The sequence below is a fragment of the Barbatula barbatula genome, assembly GCF_947034865.1.
Source record: "Barbatula barbatula genome assembly, chromosome: 15".
NCBI classification, from domain to species: domain Eukaryota; kingdom Metazoa; phylum Chordata; class Actinopteri; order Cypriniformes; family Nemacheilidae; genus Barbatula; species Barbatula barbatula.
Genome location: NC_136778.1, coordinates 7875770 through 7895506, shown reverse-complemented (window position 1 = coordinate 7895506; position 19737 = coordinate 7875770). Strand labels below are relative to the sequence as shown.

Here is a 19737-nt window from a genome sequence, read left to right as displayed (position 1 = left end):
AGCCTACATTAATTTTTTTTGTCTGTCAATCACAGAAGAGATGGGTTTTAAGTCATTTTTTGAAGGTTGTGAGAGATGTGGTTGACGAGTTAGGAAGAATGTTCCTCCAGGAAGGAGTTGTGAAGGAGAATGAGCGGGAAAGCGATTTACTGCTATTATGAGAAGGCAATACAAGACGCCGCCTGTTGGCTGAACGCAGGGTTCTTGGTGTGGTGTAGGAGGGTGTGAAAGTATGCCGGTGCAGATCCAGTGATAGTCCAGTAGGCAAGCATCGGTGACTTGAATCTGATACAGGCTTCAACCGGTAGCCAGTGGAGAGAGGTGTAAAGGGGTGTCACATGAGCCCTTTTGGCACAGAGATGTGGTGAAGTAATTTTGAAATCACACGAGGTCCCCAGATAATACTAATCCCGTGCAAAAAATAGCTTAAGTTACATTTATCATAATGAACATGACAAAGAGAAAAAAGAACAGGGTAAAATTACAAACCGTTATTTTTCCGTGGTGAATCCAGCAAGGTTAGTGAGACAGTTTTAAACACCGTTCTTTCATGTACTTGCTCAATAATTGGTTTTAGTTCATTTTTACTTAAAATAACTAACAGACGCTGTTTAATTGCATAAAGGGAATTTGGAGACACTAAATGTGAATTAAACATGCTTGCAGATTATGTTCTGAGCCTTTAGTGTTAGAGCACTCTTGATTAGTTTCTGAAAAGAAGTACTCGTAATGTTTTTAAAATAAAAAAAGAAAAGCCTAACACTTCTGGTCAGTAGACGTGCTTATTTTCTCATGTGATTCAACAATATTATTTTATTCAAGCCATGCTTTAATACATTTCGACTGGAAGGCAATGGAAAAATGGGGGAAAAACTTTAATGAGCACCAGCTAGGCCTACTCTGCGCACACATCTCTTCAAAATTTTATGTCTAAGGTGTCAATCAAATTACCTGAAAATAACAAATAGTCTAAATATTAAAAAGACTTAGGCCTACAAATGTGATGGCATTCTAATCCCATTATGGCATATACATTAAAATTGTATTTTGTAGTTTTATTAATAATTCTATTATATTCGTGGCAATTAATTAAATTAATAATAACAAATGAGACACATTTTTTAATTTTCCTTTTATACAGTAAATTTGTATTTAGCCGCCTCCAGTCCTGACTCTCTCAGACTTTATCTTTGAGGATGCTACGTCAATACCATTTAGGTAAACCCGACATAGTTGATTAGAAAATAAGAAGAGAATGTGTAAAGAAGGGGTAGAAGACCAAGAAGGTTTTACTTGAATATAAATTATTTATGACTACCCAGCAGCTCAGTGTAAACATAACACCCTAGAGACAGCAGAGCTCAAAGCACAGTTAACCCTGTGTACTGCATCAGCAAATGAGACTCTCACACATAATCACTGGACAGTCATGGTCTCTTTCTATCTCAAGGGAACCGTGGAGCATGAGAGAGAGAAGCAATTAGGTCTTTGTGAGACTACATTATGCCAGTAACTAAAGTACATCTGATGCATTTTCTCATTCTTGGTTGTGTACTTGTGAAAATACTATAAACAATAATGATCAATTTGAGTAAACAGTCAATTAAAAGAGGTCCTACTCAATATAACAAATTGGGTAACTTCTGTATGCTCTTTATTTCAATAAATCAAACACAGTAAACATGACATAATAGGACAACTTAAGTAAAATTATTAACAAATACCTCATTAAATAACAGTCTCTTAGTGAACATACAGCTTTTACATGAACTCAGGAAGGCGGATACCCGGTTCTTTCACTGGCATGACGAAGAAGCTGACTGACTGCACAGTTCCAGTCTTATCTTTGTAAAATTCCCGGTGCTTCTGTGACAGCTTTGAGAAAGAAAAGCAGTTTCAGTAAGCTGCATGTGCACAATTTATCTCCAACTTCTCAAATGTTTTATTAACAAAGATATAAGGTATGCATTCAGCAAACTATCCATTTAGAACACCATCCACAAACCGCAGTCACTTCTGAGTGCTCATACTTACCATGTTAAAGTCATTGATCTCATTCTGCCTTTTATAGTCAATATTGTTCCGGACCCAGTATGGCACAATAGGGGATTTCGTGTGCATATGGGAGCGCAGAGTCGTCATAGACACATCACCTGTATAGCAATGGCTTTTGCTAGATGCCATGGTTGCAGATCGCGAGTTTAGGAAGTGCTTTAGGGTTGAATTGCCAAATGTCTCTCCATACATGAATTGTGTAGTTGGAACATGTCCACGGTAGCTTAAAGTGATTTAACAATAACACAATGTATATATTTAGTACATATTAGGTAATGTACACAAGCATGCGGTTTTATTTGCTTAATTTGTGTTGATTTACCCGGGCATCAGAGACGGTGGGGTGTAAGTTGTGTTGTTATGCGTTATGAGAGTCCCCTTTCCTCTTAAATCCATGACTGAAACAAGGATAATACGAAAATCTTTCGATTGTTAAAGTTGCGCGCAGCTTTGAGCTGACGTCCTCTGATACGCCTGATGAGACAACAAATGGTTGCCTGGCAACCATTTTGACGTATAGATTGTCAGTGCGTTTTATATATGGTTACGATAATTATTTATACATGTTTAAAAAGTGTAGGCTATTCCCATTCTCGTGTGTTTTGTTGCCATGTATACTAAACAAAACCACTGCGAGAAGCTCGCTTCAGTAAAGGTATCCCTTTTATATACAGAGCATTGCATCAGCAGCGTAAGAATCATGTTTAGCCAAAGAACATACATAGGTACCTACATATAAAATGTATACATACACAGTAAGTGGCTTTGAAAATTTTGGTTGGTTTCCGCCCCATTGAAATAATGTATTTTACTGTGCGCTCCTGCTCCCTGCTGGCGCGATCTATTATCACATTGCGCCTGGAATGGAGCGGAGAAGCGCATTGGAGACAGTATGAAAAAGTCTCGTAGCGTATCTGACGTGCATGTGCGCATGGTAAAGCAAGAGGAAACGAAAGCTCTTTAAATATTGATTCCTCTTTCTATGTTATCGAGTACTGAGGATGCTGCCTGTGAAACGAGAGGATTTTTTCCAGATTTATCCAGCGAGTCAAATCAGTTAAGGTGCGCAGTGTTAGAGATACATAAGTAATCTTCATGATGAAACGTTTTTTATTCATCTACTAATTTCTGCAAAAAGTTCAAATGGCTTTAGTAGTGTACCTGAAGACGGTGACTGAGCTCCGTGGAAAGGGGGACCGAATCGCCAAAGTCACTTTCAGAGGTATAGCGCAATACTTTTTGAAATTTTGCATTGAGTGGGTTGGTATATTGTCATCTTAGCGTGTTGTTCGTGAGCTTTTGGTTTCACACTACATACTGTAGATTTTTAATCAATTTGGGCGAATGTGATGCCCTTTGCAGTAGTGCGTATCTTAAGTTTCGGCTGAAAAGTTACAGAAATCATTTTCATTCACAAACGCATTACTGTACACCCAGGCTCTTTACGTATCTCTGTATATAATTGCAAATAAATACTCAAGCAATAGCCTGGAAAGGCAGAAAATGACGTGTGTTTTCCATCCTTCTGTGGTTTTACGTTTCTGTTGTTTTTCCAAGAATTTTTTTTTAAATAAAATGAGTTGAGTTTATCTCAATTTCTTTGTCAGCTGTGTTTGTATTTCAGCACCTTGGACAGTTGCTGGTTGTTCATCAGACACATTTGGGAGTAACAATACTCAATAATAATAAGAATCCTTCTGGCAGGATTTTACACATTAGCATTAAGTGACACTCCAATGTTATTAGAATAATAAAAAATAGAATCTAGAAAGTATATCAAAATGCAATTAATTGTGAAACATGTCCTGGTCCACTTGACTAAGTTAAAGTGACTCCATGTCTTTCCGTCAGTGTTTATTCTCTTTATCTAAAGTCAGTGACTATTAGCTCCCCTGGCACCATTTCCTATTCTCTCATATTCGTTTTCCCCTTATCTCTGGCACCCTCAGTGCGCAGTTATCTAGACTGTCTGCAGCGGAAGGGTTTTTCAGGAAACTCTGCGGAGACGTGTCCTGTTTCTCTATGCGTTACATAACGTAGATCCAGTAGCCCTGACTCTCAGTACAGGATGTTTCACTACAAAATATTTTGCAGTTTATAAGTTTGCCTATAAAATAAAATTTGGATTTTGTCATACAAACAGAAGAAAATTAAGAAAATACTAATTGCTATAGATGGTTTAATTGGATACACACGCCCTGCCCGAGGTTAACTTTAGTCTGTCTTTCTTCTATGTCTATATAAAATAACAATATATATTATATTTAAATTATTAGTAGTTTTTGTCATTTTAATTGTAATAAAATAATCTACTCTAAAGGTACTCTGTTGTTATAAATTCCTTTATGAGGTCTATCGGAAGTTAAGTTTGGGCCAGATCATTTTTGTTTATATCGTTGCTGTTGAAACATCTGTACATTTTGATTGTTTATATTTGGACCCCCTATAATTCTTTGAAAAGGCTATTGTCCTTCACTTTTTTCTTCTTCATTCAGTTTACGGGTCATATTGTTATGGTTACCATGGAAAAGGTTTTGTCAGCTTGATGAATCTTTTTTTCTTTACTTGGCCGTCATTATGTATAACATGCTTAAAATCCCCCTACCACTGTTCATAACATTACCTGTCTTTTGTTTTTCCATTTGAACGTTTACTTAGGTTTTAAAGGTTTAATACATGTATGTTCAATGTTATTTAATCCACTGTAAATAACAGAAGAGTGACCTGATGCTTTTTACTGGTTCTATTATCAAAGATATGTAAAAGAATATGCACTTTTACATGATTTATACTTTGATTGATACCAAGTTGATCGGTTAACAAACAATATTATAAGACTGTGATTGTGACACTTATGGAGACAGAAGAGAGCAATGACGAGCAGCATTATATTGTATTGTGGGGTAATTATAGGTTGTTTACAAGGCCATAGCTTAGGATGTATTAAGATGCGTGACATTGGCCTGTGAACCTTTATTGACAGTTAATGTTTACTTAGCTAACAAGTGCACACTGACATGCACAATAAAAGATGTTTAAACAAGCTGGTATTATTGTTTAATATTATTTCTAAACAAATGCTTGGCAAAGCTTGCTATGTAAATTACACTGTTCTTATGATTTTTGCAGAACAAAATAATCTTAGCAATGCTGATTGCTGATTTAATGCCATGCTAAACCACATCTTTAACCTCTAACCTTGTTTTCCTCTGATAGGTCTCTCCTTCTTCTCACGGGTGGTGGAAAACTGTGAGGATGAGGCTCGGTTCGAGCAGGTCAGTTTTTTCCTGTTATATCCTCCATTAACTCAAGCGTGACCAAGTGTGACAGCAACACTTTACTTCGTGTCACACCATGGAGCACCATAACATACATGACATGTCTCATCCCCAAGAGAGTCTGGAGTGAAGGCATCATAAGAGGAATCGTAATGCTCGACCGTGGCCAAACACATCACATTTAGCCCCAGCGATTCCTATTAATGTAATTTGCACAGACCCTCAGGCAAACAGCGTTGCAGCATGAGGTGGCAATAAGCTTGTGTGGATAAACCAGTTAAATTGCCATTTAACTCACTCTAATGCAATTGTTTGGTTGATTTCACTATCGCACTGTTTACTTTTCAATGTCCCTGCAGGACCAGGTCTTATCTTTGTGTTCGCAAGATGAATAGCGCAAGAACACTGTATCTCCGTAGAAATACAAAGTTGCGTTAGTCTTGAGGGAATTCATTTTCATTTTGATTAAACATTTGTTTAAAACATAACATTTAATTGAGAGCAAAACAAATCTGCTATTACTGTCAGAGTATCAATGATTGCTGCTTCAACATGAGAGTAAACCTTTCATGGGGAGTGTAAATTGCAAACAACCAGAATAAGATGATTTCTCTTATGATGCAATAAAAAAGCACAGTTTTTGTACTGAGGTTTTTTTGTCCAAGGTTATGAGGAAAGCTGTGTTTCCATGTGCAGTGAAATAAAGGGAGAAAGTAAGGCAGTATGAGCACATGAGACAAGATGACCTGTGACAGTGCTGATTTCTTCAAATGCCCTACAGCCCTTACGGTTCAAGTGCAGCTTCCTCGAGTCCATTTAGTGTTGGTAGTAGTAGTTTATTTATTATATGGCAGTTAGCCAGGCCTAATGGCTAAAGAGTCAGTCACACTTAAAACCCACTTGCCACTTACGATTACTTCATACACGCCATGCCAAACAGCATGACAAGGGGTTCTTCATTCTGAATACGGGAGTAGTTTCTCTCTCTCTCTCTCTCTCTCTCTCTCTCTCTCTCTCTCTCTCTCTCTCTCTCTCTCTCTCTCTCTCTCTCTTTAATTTAAAAGCTTGTTTGTGTTTGACACCAGCATTGTTCTCTCATTCAGGTGGTAGGCAGGCATTATCAGGTTTCATATTTACCCGATGTATACCTAACATGACATTTATGTTCTTATTTTGATTGTACCTCTGTGGTGTAAGAAATTCCTCATGCTCTCATTCTCCATTCCCATCAAAACTTTAACAAGGCTGTAAATAATTAAAACACTACAATGTTTAAACCCATTTCCAGAAAATGGCATAAAAACACAGTAAGTGATATAGGCATTACTGTAAGGCATTTTGGCCTGTGTATGTGTGTATATATATTTAAATATTTATTTTTGGGCTTTTTGCCTTTAATTGTAAAGTACCGTGGTAGAGAGGACAGGAAGTGAAGTGGGAGAGAAAAGGGGGCAGGGTCAGGACTCGAACTCGGGTCACCTGAGTGCAACCGGACATATATGTCGAAGCACTGCCCACAAGGCAATCGGGTCAGAGTATATTGATTTCATAATCTTATATATTTATCTTACTGTATTTACTGTTACAGTCATAACATTTAATATTTTTTATGCCAAAACCTTAATCTGTTTTTTAAACTATAGCAATTACCAATTTAATCATTTTAGCCCTTCAGTGTAAGTTGTAAAGTGGCACTCCACCTGTTTGTCTTATGCCATCCCTGCATCTCACCACTTGTTTGCTCATAGCAGGGATGTCAGTGGTACTACCTTACACAGCTCTAAACCTGTTCTCTTATTCAGCTATGTTCCACTGACTATTTTTCAGGTTTGCTGCCAGGTGTACTCATTGTACACTCTCAAATAGACTATTCATTTGAATCTGAATGGACCCCGCATTTGTTTATGCATGAGCAATTATTATTTTCTCTTACAGATGTAGCATAGAAGCTTGTGCTTAATTGAATCCTATCCTGATATTAACGTATTAATCGTAGGATGAGAGATACTGTAGAGAAAGAGATTGGAGAATGATAGCACAGAAAAACACATTTATAATGAAGATATAATTTCCGTTACACCAAGTCAGAAGTCTGCACAGGAAATTTAAGTCTAACCCAAGCCAAACAAAAATGTTTCTTTGTGCTTGTTTGTGCATATTTTAAATTTTACACCAGATCCTGAAAAAAGTTTTTACAGCTATTCATAAACATTTAATCACAATCTACCCTGAAACCTAACAGTCTGTCCTGGCTCTTCATAATTTGGCAAAATATTAGTTCATATGTTGTGCAATCTGTTTTTCTGTAAACATTTTCTCAAAATGACTTTCTTTCTTTCAAAAAAGAAAAAGAATAGGATTGTCAGGATTGTAATCAGAACTCAGACGCAGACAACGAGTTGACAGATTTTATTAACACAAAACAGGGTAAAATAACAGGGAGCTTGACAAATACAATAAACAGACTAACTAGATTATAAACAATAAACTTGTCTGAACCTAGACTTGACACGACTAGACTTCTCAGGAAGAAATGACAGGCGGTAGTACTCAGGTACAAATACACACAAAATGAACGTGCACAAGACAGCTGTCATGACGCTGGAACACAAAAAGGTTTGGAGACGCAAATGCGTGAAAACAAGAGATCCTTTATTGATTGCAAATGATTAACTCCACCAGTCGGCACAGTCTAGAGATGACCACATAGCCCGGAGGGGAGAGGACTCGACCCACCCGGACTACGGGAGAGCAGAAACAACACCTCGGGAGATCCGGGCCAGAAGCACCTTCGATACCTCGAGAGCCCGCGAGGAGAAGACTTGACCCGACAGGACTCTCGGGAGAAGTAGGAGTCGCTCTAATTGGGAAAGCATTAAATAGGGCGCAAATAATGAGGGCAACAGGTGAGGGGCATGAAACAATGACAAGATAATACTTTTTTTACATAATGCATTTGGCAGACGCTTTCATGCAAAGTGACTTACAGTACGTTGCATATTACTGAACATTTGTGTTGATTATGTGCAATCGAACCCTGGGATCGAACCCACGAGCTCTAATCACTGAGCTAAAGGAAATTGACGAGGAGGCAGGGTCAGGATACGAGCCAGGAGAGCACATAGAACACCAAACAATGGCCATGTGCTTCCACATAAAACACGTGGGTCTGTCACTATTCTTCTGCAAGGCTAGAAAAGCAAGACTGGGAGACGCAGGATCGTGACAGTACCCCCCCTCAAGGGACACCACTTTAACACGGGACAAGACAGACCAAGACACAGACACGAATCAACAAAGCATGACAAATAATAACTAAGATGCCGACTCCCACAACTACATTCTCCCTCGCTTGACACGACGGCTCACTGTCGGGCAGGATCAGCTGGGGTTGAGGCGGACGGAGCAGGGCCCCCCCAGGGATGCGAGAGTCCAGTAGAGGCCAGTAGAGTGGAAGGTCTGATTTGGGCTGAGGCCCTGGACTCCTCACGATTCATGGCGTATCTCATCATGTCAACAAAGCCCAAGGGCCTTAGCATCTTTAACTCCTCCTTGGGCCTGAGGGGGTCGTTGAGGCAGCCATCGAATATAACCTTCAGTTCCGCCTCATTGAACCCCGCTTCACTCACTGCCGGCAGGAACTCAAGTGCTATAGCCCGCACGTCGGTGTCCCTCTCTGAAAGCCCAAAGGGCATGCAGGCTCAAAGACTCCTCAGGAACTTCAAACAAAACGAACCGGAGGGCAACAGGTGAGGAGCATGAAACAATGAGAAGATACTTAATGATGAAACGAGGGAGCAGGGTCAGAAGACGTGACAGGAAAGCACATGGCACCGAAAACAAACAATGGCCATGTGCTTACACAAAACGTGGGGGTCTGTCATAATCCTGCGTGTGACAGTGTTTGATGCATGTTTTTTTTTTTTTTTACATTTGCAAGAAATGGGCACTGAAGCATTCAAACTGCATTGACCAAAACATTAGTATCATAAAAATGGTTGATATATTCTGTGTTCGGAAGAGATGAATTGTAAAGACCGATCGGTAAATGGGAGAAACAGGAGTTGCTTTCTCATTATCCTGATGATATTGTCACATCATAACTAACAAAACTCATCTGAACTCCTCATTCTCTTTAATAACCCAATAAATCACAAAGGCCTGTTGCCTTTCCAAGTGCACCAAATTTCCAATCACACTTCTCTCTCTTTCCTGTCAAACTCTTAAAAAAACCTATTGAAAAACTCAACAGGCTTGTTTTTATAGTTAAAGTTGATTGTTTTGAGTGGCTTCTGAATGTCTTTTGTATTTCTGTGATTTCATGCGCTTGGCAGGTAATAAAGAATTCACTGCATGAAATACATTGTGGTCAACACAAAGCAGTATTTTCCTTGCGGCAAGTGAACCTTAATGTAGTCTGTTTTATTGTACATGTTTATTCAAGTTGACATTGACTTAATTTATGTTCTATTGATTGGTTTATCTTTTACCAAATTATTCCATATAGCGTTTGATTGGATGAGGAGTTTCTTTTCCCTAAAAGTGTGATAGGCCGGTTTGTTTTGCTTTGTTTGAGTGTTTCACAAATTGGTCCAACAACAGTTGGACACAGCCAGCATTTTAAGCAACACTGTTACAAAAAATATTTTGTTGTCTGGATTCTTGTAAAATTGAATGCAAGCAAACAAAAACAAACTTTTTTAAGTTGAATAGTGCAAAAGGATTTGTTTAGACTCAGAAGTCAGAGAGGTCACCTGCAGAATGAATCTGCTGAGGGTGAGATACTGCAGGAGAAATCACACACTGTGATGCCATATGGACTAGAGAGCGAAGAGAACAGAAGGAATGGCCACATTAAACCATCCCATATGACTGTGGTTAATCAAAACAATCTGTTATTTATAAGCTTAATTAGCTGAAATGTTCCAGAGATTTGACCTCACACTGAGATACTAAAATAAAACATTTATCTCAAGTACCTTCATAAATTATATGCATAAGGAAACTTGCTGCATAAACTAGTTTGCTCAAAAACATTACATTTGGAAGATCTAAGCATTCAAAAGTTATAGTCATGCTAAATGGTTGAACAGTTTTTATGACATCATTCTGGACTTCAGCTTCTCAACAAAATCATGACTATGAGGTAAAGTAAATGCTTCAGGCAACTCATCTTCATTATCCCTTAGCTATCTGCATGTTTTCCAAGTCATACTGTGACCAAAACAATCCAAGTAAAAAAACTTGGCTATGATGGGTATAACACAATAAAACTCATACTTTTGATAAACATAATTAATTAAAACTAAACTGATCATCTAAAATTAGAAGACCCAGGAAAACATGAGAGAGAGAGCAGGGTCGAGTCGCAGTTTGATGTCAGGTCCAGTGGACTATTGTACTAGTGTTAAGGCATTGATTTCTCTAAAAGTGTTGAGCGTTCTTGCATCTTTCCATTATATGAATCACAGAAACAGTCTCCAGAGGGAGATGGATGAAGGGTGGAGGGAGACTGGACATGTTAGGGTGTCTGATCCTTTGAAATTCAGTAATCACTTTCTGTGCATTAGACTTTGTTTATAAATCTGGAAATTAAATGGAATTAAAATGATAGCACACACCTTTTTCAGTACTGGAGCAGAGAACTATTTTGAGAGAACCCTTTTATTTTTTGAGAAAGATTATGTAAGAGATTGGGTGAAATGGTGTGATAAATTAAAACACAAGTAAATAAAACATAATTTTGACTGGTGATGGAACCAGAGTGCAAGTATTTAAATAAATAAATAAGTGTGAAAAACATTTGGTCCCAGCTAAATTATTTGGCTATTATTAGGAAATAAAAACAATAAAAATGGGAAGATTAAAATATAAATATTAAATATCAATACATATATGCATTTCATTACTGTGACCCTAGACTTGCTGTGTTGTGGTGTTAGTGTATGGCCTTTTCTACCACATGCTGATTTACGAGACAATTAAATACTTCGTGGCAGATATTTTAGCACAGTTACACTATTTGCATTCAGTATCGTAACATACTAGTGCAACATTTGTAATATAATTGCATATATAGAGTGTTTAATTTTATATTTTTGGAACTATTGAATGGAATGAATTCGCCACACACTGCAGTTTTCTCCAGTGAAATAAGATAATGTTATGAACTGTGAAGGAGAACCCAATTGCAGGCAGCGTTGGTGATGAAGGGGTTAAACAGAGACTTAAATGTAAAACACAAAACAAACATCCACAATGGGGAGAAAACACTATCCAAAACTAAAATACAAAATTGAACAAATACTTCCCACATGGGGGGCAAAAACAAACTGCTAGATAAACAAACAAGAAACTAGACCTATACAGACACAATACAGGAACTAGGAACACCACATACAGCGCAGGGACATTTACAGGATACAAGTAAACAGGTACAACGAACGAGCACAAGACAATAGACAAGAGGGCATTTTATAGGGAAACTAACAAAGGAGATAACAATGGGCAGGTGTGGGTAATGAGACACAGGAGGAAAGCAATACTAGGAACGAGAGGGGCGGGGCAAATGACGAGACTGGAGAGAACACATATTATGTCCTGATTGACAATAATATGTTTCTCTCCACATAAAACACGTGGGTCTGTCATGATTCTGCCCCTAGACCAGAAAACCAAGACAAGATTAGGCAGAATCATGACAGATAAAGTACAACAAGGCACTGAGTGAATTTATAATGCCATAGTTTTCTGAACTCGAACCTCTTGTTATTAAACTGGGTAAAGAAGTCTTTTTGACGGACAGACACATGTTTTAAACTGAGATTACTCCACACCTCTACTAAGCTCCTTTATATTTCTTATTTCCTATGAGCCTGTAACAACTCTGTCTGCCTCGCCCCCTGCATCACACCTTCTCTCTACAATTCCCATTCCCTTTCATCTGACCTTTGAAATTAGGGACTACACTGAGTGACATCGTCAGTATTGGTACAGCGCCATTCAGAATCTGTCTTGTTTTTTCCACAGTGAGCATAAAGCAGGTTAATGAAATGGCTTCTGCGCTTCGTATTCTTTTTTAATCTTGCTCTCAATCCATGCCTTTCTCACTGAGTCTTGTAATAAATGAACTAAAGGCCAAATAAAGGAATAAATAAAGGCCAAATGCCCATGTGGGGATAGTGGATACGAGTTTAAAATAAGCCCTCGATGCCAGTTATTCCTTTCTTTCTTATGAGCCCATATATCTCTTGTTTATCCTCATATTTCCCACTATCTAGGGGTGTGAAGATATATACCGCGCTGAAGCTCAGGGATTTTGAGGAGAAATCCTCTCTCTGCTTGTCTGGACTCCCCCGTGGATATTTAGCTCAGACAGTGAAGCGGAGCGAGCTGCACAATTCCTGCAGTATTCCATCACTGCAAACGCGCAGCAGCTTCTGTCTGGAAATGGACCATATAGAGTTTGCTCCTGTCTTTGCAGCTTCTGGAATGAAATGGAAACGTTGGGGGTTTGAGATTCAGTCAATCTTGTAGATTCCCTGAAGCATTCCATATCAGGGTTTTCAAACTTTTAAATGTCTTACAAGGGACCCTCTTACTAAAACATTTGTGGTGAAGTGTGATATTGTTTTCTGTATTAATCATTATAACAATAACATAGCAATAATAATCATAACAAATTCATAACAAACATACTAATTCAATAAGCGCTTTACAAAGGATAAACTACAGAAATTATTCTGAAAATTTATTGTATTCTTACTATCAAAATATGTTTTTAAATGCTCCAAATTTCTGCAGACCCCCTAGCTCCCCCTTGTGGCACCCAATCTCTGTTCTACTTCTTTATTTAAATACCAATTGTATTTTATTTGTCTTCTAGTGAGACTCTCCTGTAAACCATTTCCCCTTAGTTTAACCGAATGCTCCTGAGCATCTGTTAGTTTCAAGATCTCTCTCTCTCTCCGGTGCAAATCATGTCTCTCATCACATTAGCAGACCGTGCTGTGATGAAAAGCCATCACATTCAAAGAGACAAATTATCCTAATGTGTTTGGAATTAAAGACTGCTGGAGTCCTGTTAACAGAAGTTTGCAGAATGTCTTTGCGAGTGAGTGTATGTGGTTATTAACACTATGCCTTTACACACTCAACTGGTGTTTTTCCATTAAACATAATTTAGACTCTTAGATGTGTTATTTCCTTTATACGCCTCATTTACGGTGCACATTGGCTACAAGCTGTGATGTGATCTTTCTGCATTTGTGTGTTGTTTAGAATATTCTGTGTATGTGGGTTATTATGTACAACCTTTCTACAAGTGAGCTTTTTTTAGTATTTCACCTGATTTGAAAAGCTCACCACTTAGTTGCATTGCACAATTAATGCCACGCGTATAACCCAAAAAAAGCAGATGACTGAAAAAACTGTATGTGTAATGTTTGTGTCTATTTTCTATGGCAGTAACTATTTATCAAATGATGATCAAATAATGTAGCAGAGCATTATAAGCGCATATACTTTATTTTGCAATGCAGTCAAGCTGCAGTGATGCTGTATAGCCCTAGTAAAGTATGCGAGATCACAGTAGTCTGCTGCATCCTCCACAGCCTCAGAACCAACCTGTGAGATGAGGAATTGGGCCATGCAACTTTCCTCCAGTGCACATCTTATGGGCACATCTGCATAATTCCTGCAGCATGTCAAGCGCTAAAACAACACAGCGCATGCACATGCACAACCCCATTAGTGGAAGCCGTTCATTCTTGGTGAATTTCCCCCATAATGTAATTTCATCATCAGTACCTCCAAGATTCAGGCAAACCGATAGTTTAATGGCTTCATTACGTAGGTATCATAATTTGGGAGTTTTGTTTTACACTCAGTGCTGTTAATAGTGACTTTGTAAAAGTGAATGACACACAAACCCCCATACAGTTACTTTTTTTTTACCAAATAACAACAAAACCTGCCACCCCGTTTCCCTGCTCGGCGTATTCTTTTCACTCTTGGTTTTGCACTGATTGATTTGGCAAGAAACATCGTGGTCCCACAGCCTGGCAGTGGAGTACCGCTGTTTTCTATATCAGAGAGAAACACAATGCTTTAGCAGCCGGAGGGCATCTTGTTGTCTGTATAGATCAGAGCGCCAGATGGGAGTCCATGTACTGGGATCTGGAGCAAGTTAATGGATCATCCCGTCGTGATGAGCACCAAAATAGACTGCACAGAGTCATATAATGCACCTATTTGTTGAAAAGAAAATTGAAGTGCAAAAACTTGAGAGTAAAACCGCTAATAAATTTACCTTCTCAATTAACGTGAAGTAATTGTATTGGATGGTGATGATGGCAAACTTTTAATTTCTCTGTATTTAATTTTCCCTATTGCTATTATCAATCATTATAGAGAAAGGGTACTGTAATAAGAGTTCTCTACCTCTACAATTTAGTTACAAGGTGAATATTATTTGATGCATAAATAACAAAAGATTGAGTCTTGACGTTGAACAAACAGTTCTGTGAATCCCCTCGCATGACACAATAACAACAATAACTTCCTTTTGGGTCATTAATGTTTCCGAAGAACTCTTTGTCTAATAGGGCTTTATGAGATGGTCAGTAATTATTCAGATGTCAGACTTGTTGATTAAACCAAGAATTTACAATGCAATGTTTTGGGGATTTTCTAGCATTTCTTATGAGATTATTGCTTATTATTGTTTGTTTCAGGTGTTTCGATGGCCAATCGGGAGTCAGGTGGATGGCGATGAGATGCTGGCGATCCAAGTGTTTAATTACAGCAAAGTCTTTACAAACAGGTAAGAGAATGAATGCACTGCACTGACACTTATTTTTTGTGAAAATACCATATATGCTCAGAATGCTTTAAAGTGCTAAATAAATGCAACCAACATATTTAATGAAGCAAAGTTGTGAATATATTAAATTTTTAGGTCCAATTAATGATAACTGCTTTTGCATACTTGATGACAGGTTGTATGCATTTTCTCTTAAGCAACTACGTCCTTTTTCATCATATAATCTAAATCAAAATGAATTTTGTTGCGCTGCTTTACAGTTTGTTGTATTTGGTCTCTTATTGAAATTGTTTTGCCACTAAGGCTAATGCCATTTCAAGCCTTTGTATTTTGAGAAGGCATACAGTAATTATACATGCCAAGAGATTACAGGCTGCTGTGAGCTAACAAATGACTTTACGTAACATCTCTCCTGTTAGTGTTGTTTATCAACCTTTCCATTGGATTAAGTAAGCCAACCTTTTCCCTCTCTCTATTTCCTTCTTGATCTACTTTATTCTCTAGTAGCCAGGGAGAATCTCTTGCATTATTTAATAAGGTTGTTTTGCAACAGCTGCAAAAGCTTACATGAAATAAAAAAAAATTGGGGTTAATGTTAACTTGTGCATATTAGACCACTTTTCAGGACTGGTCCAGGAGCACTTCCGGTTTCATTCGAATGTTTTTCAATTTAAATCTTACATATGTTTGTATAGTGTTAAAAACTGTAATAGGAAGTTCTTTTCCTGACCGGCGTTAGAGCATCTTTGTTTACGCCTTCCGAAGTGGTCGATATGCTAAGATATTTTTTACATTTCAGATTTTATAAATTGACATAGTAAACATGTACAATCCTAAATGTATCAAATGTACACAATTTTGAATAATGAAAAAACATTGACCTAGATTAATAAATGCTTTAAAAATGTTGCTCAATGTTATTTTCGATGCCATACAGTAACCTTTATTACTGTTATTCTTGATAAATTAAACTTAATACTTGACATTAGTGGCATTACAAAATTAGAATTTTCTTTCAATATAGCCGAATTACTTTCTTTAGATTGGAGTCAAATTTGCCCTGAACAGGATATGTTTTGTAAGATTGAAATTTTAAGTTAAGTGCATTAAGTGCAGTTTTTTCTGAAAGAGCGCTGTGGGATGCCTTCCCAAGTGGTAGACGGCTAATAGCCTTCTAGCTGTTTACCACTGAATTACGTGTAAATTCTGCCCTGACAATATGTGACAGGGCTGCCAACGCAATGTGTATGTGGTTAGTTTCCTGACATTTTGTTAGGATGAGTCAGATTTTAGATTGCCATGGTTGTCTATCGTTACACTCCAACAGAAAGGGCAGGATGTATCTTTTAATCTCAATCAGTTCCTTTTCAACTGGCTTAACCGTAAACGGAGAACTAAACTGAGTGACAGTAACCTGATGAAAATACCAGCATGTTCGTGTTAATTTAAGATGGTTATTGTGTTGGTCGAGCTGATATTTTTCATCAGCAACAAATGCGGCTCAACCAGCACAGTCTTTCTTTTGAAATCCTTACTGTTGAAACCCTGGTATGGATACCAGCATCTGATCTATTCAACGGGGCATTTCTTTTTAATAAATCGTAATTAAAATTGTGGTGTGCAATCAATAGTTGCTACTTTGTTTTTGTTATCACAAACCAATTTCAGTGAGGTCACACCCATCTTTTATGATCTCATTGACACACATGAATAGAGCACTATATGAAGATCTGCTAAATATTTAAGGTGCCACTGTAACATATGTCACCCGTTCACCCATTTGTTTGTTAGTTACAGGTGTAATGTATATCTATGATATGCATTACTTGGATGATCACAACAACAAACATCATGTGATCTCTTGATCTTTGCAAACCCAGAAGACAGCAGGTGTGAGACACATTGTTTAAAGGTGCTGAACAATGTGAGGTTTAGAAACTCAGTCTGGTTTGGTGTCAGGTTATACATTAGAGATGAGTAGACGTTTCTCAGGCTGGGAAACCCAGTTGCTTCTGACACGAATGAAAAGATTGAAATGTATTTAACATCGCCATTGTTTAAATCATGGGTTCTCAGCTCTCTACATTTACTACTTTTAGCTATCAGTTCAATTGTTAAATATATTTCACAATTGTATGATGATTAGAATCCAGTACGTTAGATAAGGGAGACATACAAAATGTGTAGAGCAGTGGGTCCCGGCAAAGGAGTTGAGAACACTAGTTAAAGTGACCAACTAACCAGCGGGTGGTGACCTTGTAGATGGCTTCCCGAATTTTAAACTTGCCTAAATCCACCTCTTGAGACACTGACATGGTGACATTATTTTATAAACTTGGTGAAATAAGCACTGATGTATGTTAAAGATTGAAAGAAAAATACAAATCACTAATTTAAAATATTGAGGAAATGCAGTAATTTGCATCTATCTACAAGTGTCTAACAAAGAAAATATTTATTTTACAAACAAACACAACTCAAATGATATCGATAAGCAGGGACGGATTAATGCACGGGCCTACCGGGAGCCCTGGCAAATTTTATATGTGTACATCTTTAATTTATTTTATTTTCTCAATGAAGAATCGCGGAATACTGTGGAATAAAGGGATTATTTTTACAGTTGTGGAGTATTAACTGTCTAGTAATGCGAAATATAAATATACCAATTTGTGTAGTTTTTTGTGCATTTTACACTGTAGACGTTTTTCTGTTTTTATATATGCTCTAGATGAACGCTTTTTTTATCATAAGCACCATGGTTTTAATACGCTGAAATAAAAAAACATTTTACACACAGTATTTAATGTCACTACCACAGCAGTTGTTTACAAAATATATTTTATTTCGAACCACTCCTAAATCCTGTGTATTTGGGCATAGGTGCAACACTGTTCTCATAAAATATGTGATACCAGGGTCATTTGAAATGTCCCTGCCCAGGGCACATCAAAGTCAAAATCCGTCCCTGTCCCTACGAGAAAATTGTGTTCGATTTTGACAGATTTGTCATAAATGTACAGAAACACATACACTCACACAAACTTGGCCAAACGCTTGAGAATGTTCTGCATCTGACCTCTTCAACAAAAGAGTATGGACCTGACAAGGCAGGGCACAGTAAATTATAGAGCAGATGAAAGTCAATTGTCTTTTGTTTGTTCAGAGGATCAATAATGTATGTGGGGTCTTTAGAAAGGTTGATCGAAAGCAAGAACCTGATCCAGGATCAGTGAATTATTCACCCATGGATACATGCACACTGTGTGCCAGTCCACAGTCAGCCACAAAGCCATCATTTCAGCACAGACCTGGACACGTATCAATCACAATAAAGCTTTATTTCTTTCCTAGACCTGTCTCCGGTCTCCGTGAAGAAACAATGGTGCTGACTGTGTTATTTTACATTCTGATAAAGCTGTGGCTAAGAGGAAGATGCTTAAAGTGTAACAATTTTGAAGGATGGGAGAATTTAGGTCACAAGCTACTTTTTTTACATGGCTCTCTGGAATAGCTGATTTTTTAGAATGGTTTAAACTTTAGATTAAACAGTCGTCCATGGAAATTTTGGTATTGTAATTTTTTATTTCACTGGGAGTTTAAGTCATATAAAACATTACTTTTATTCAACCAAACAGAAATGTTTTTAAATAAATAAAACAAAATTGTTCTTTTTAACTAACTTTTCAGCCTTTTAGCTTTGAATGATTCACTGATCTTTTTATATTCGCTAGCGACTGAAAAGTTTCAACATTTTAAACGAATCGGTTCAAAAAAGTAATTAGGTTGCGAGTCATGATGATGTATGATGTAATTTAAGAAAAATTTTAAGAAAGTGAAGGAACATGGAAAACAAACAACATTCACACGAAAAGTTGTGAAGGCAACCAACATATTTTTGGCGAGAGACTGAGGCAGTACGGTTGCCTCCAATTTTTCTATGCAGGAAAAAATCTGCTTTGTGTAGCACTTAATTGGTCATTTCAGAGTTATTGCTTGGCTCTTTGCCTGTTATTTTGTATACACCCTGGTATGTTGATAGACATTATAGTTCCACTAACAATCACGGACCAACGATGAGTAACTGTCTGCCATGTGATTACTGCCTACGATATTCTGAGTCAATTCTTATGTGTGCATCTGAGTATATTTTTCATTACATTGAAGAATGTGTTTGCAGTGGCAGTGTGTTGTTGTAATTGAGAATTATTAAATTTTGTATTAGTTACAGGAAGTCTCTTTTTAGTATTTTAATTAAAATAAATGCTATCTTCCAGAAAAAACAGGGTATTGTTGGATTATTATTCAACAAAACTGTCTTTCTGTTTTGTTTTTCAGATTGATCGGCACCTTCTGCATGGTTCTGCAGAAGGTTGTACAAGAGGGTCACCTGGAGGTGTCTGATACTCTTATAGATGACAACAACACAGCCATACGGGTGAGACATTAAGATCATAGCCCATACTTGTGTATGTGTGCTGTGTACAAGTGGTGTTCACATACAGTACACTCACTACAACATCCTTAAACACGTTTCGCTATATGGTCCGGTTTTGCTGAACTTGCAAGAAACCTCTCGTT

General features: G+C 37.6%; 1 protein-coding gene across 2 annotated transcripts in view; it reads left to right on the top strand.

Moving 5' to 3' along the window:
* Positions 1-2911: 2911 nt before the first annotated feature.
* Positions 2912-19737, top strand: part of otofa (otoferlin a) — a 53006-nt gene continuing 36180 nt past the window's right edge. The window contains exons 1-5 of one of the 2 annotated variants that reach the window (XM_079474170.1): positions 3033-3117; positions 3194-3277; positions 5272-5330; positions 15068-15156; positions 19495-19594. In XM_079474170.1, the coding sequence (XP_079330296.1) occupies positions 3199-3277; positions 5272-5330; positions 15068-15156; positions 19495-19594 (327 nt within the window). In that variant the 5' untranslated portion in view covers positions 3033-3117; positions 3194-3198. Of the gene's footprint in view, positions 3278-5271; positions 5331-15067; positions 15157-19494; positions 19595-19737 lie in introns of both variants that reach the window. The other variant, XM_079474171.1, reaches the window with a different exon arrangement.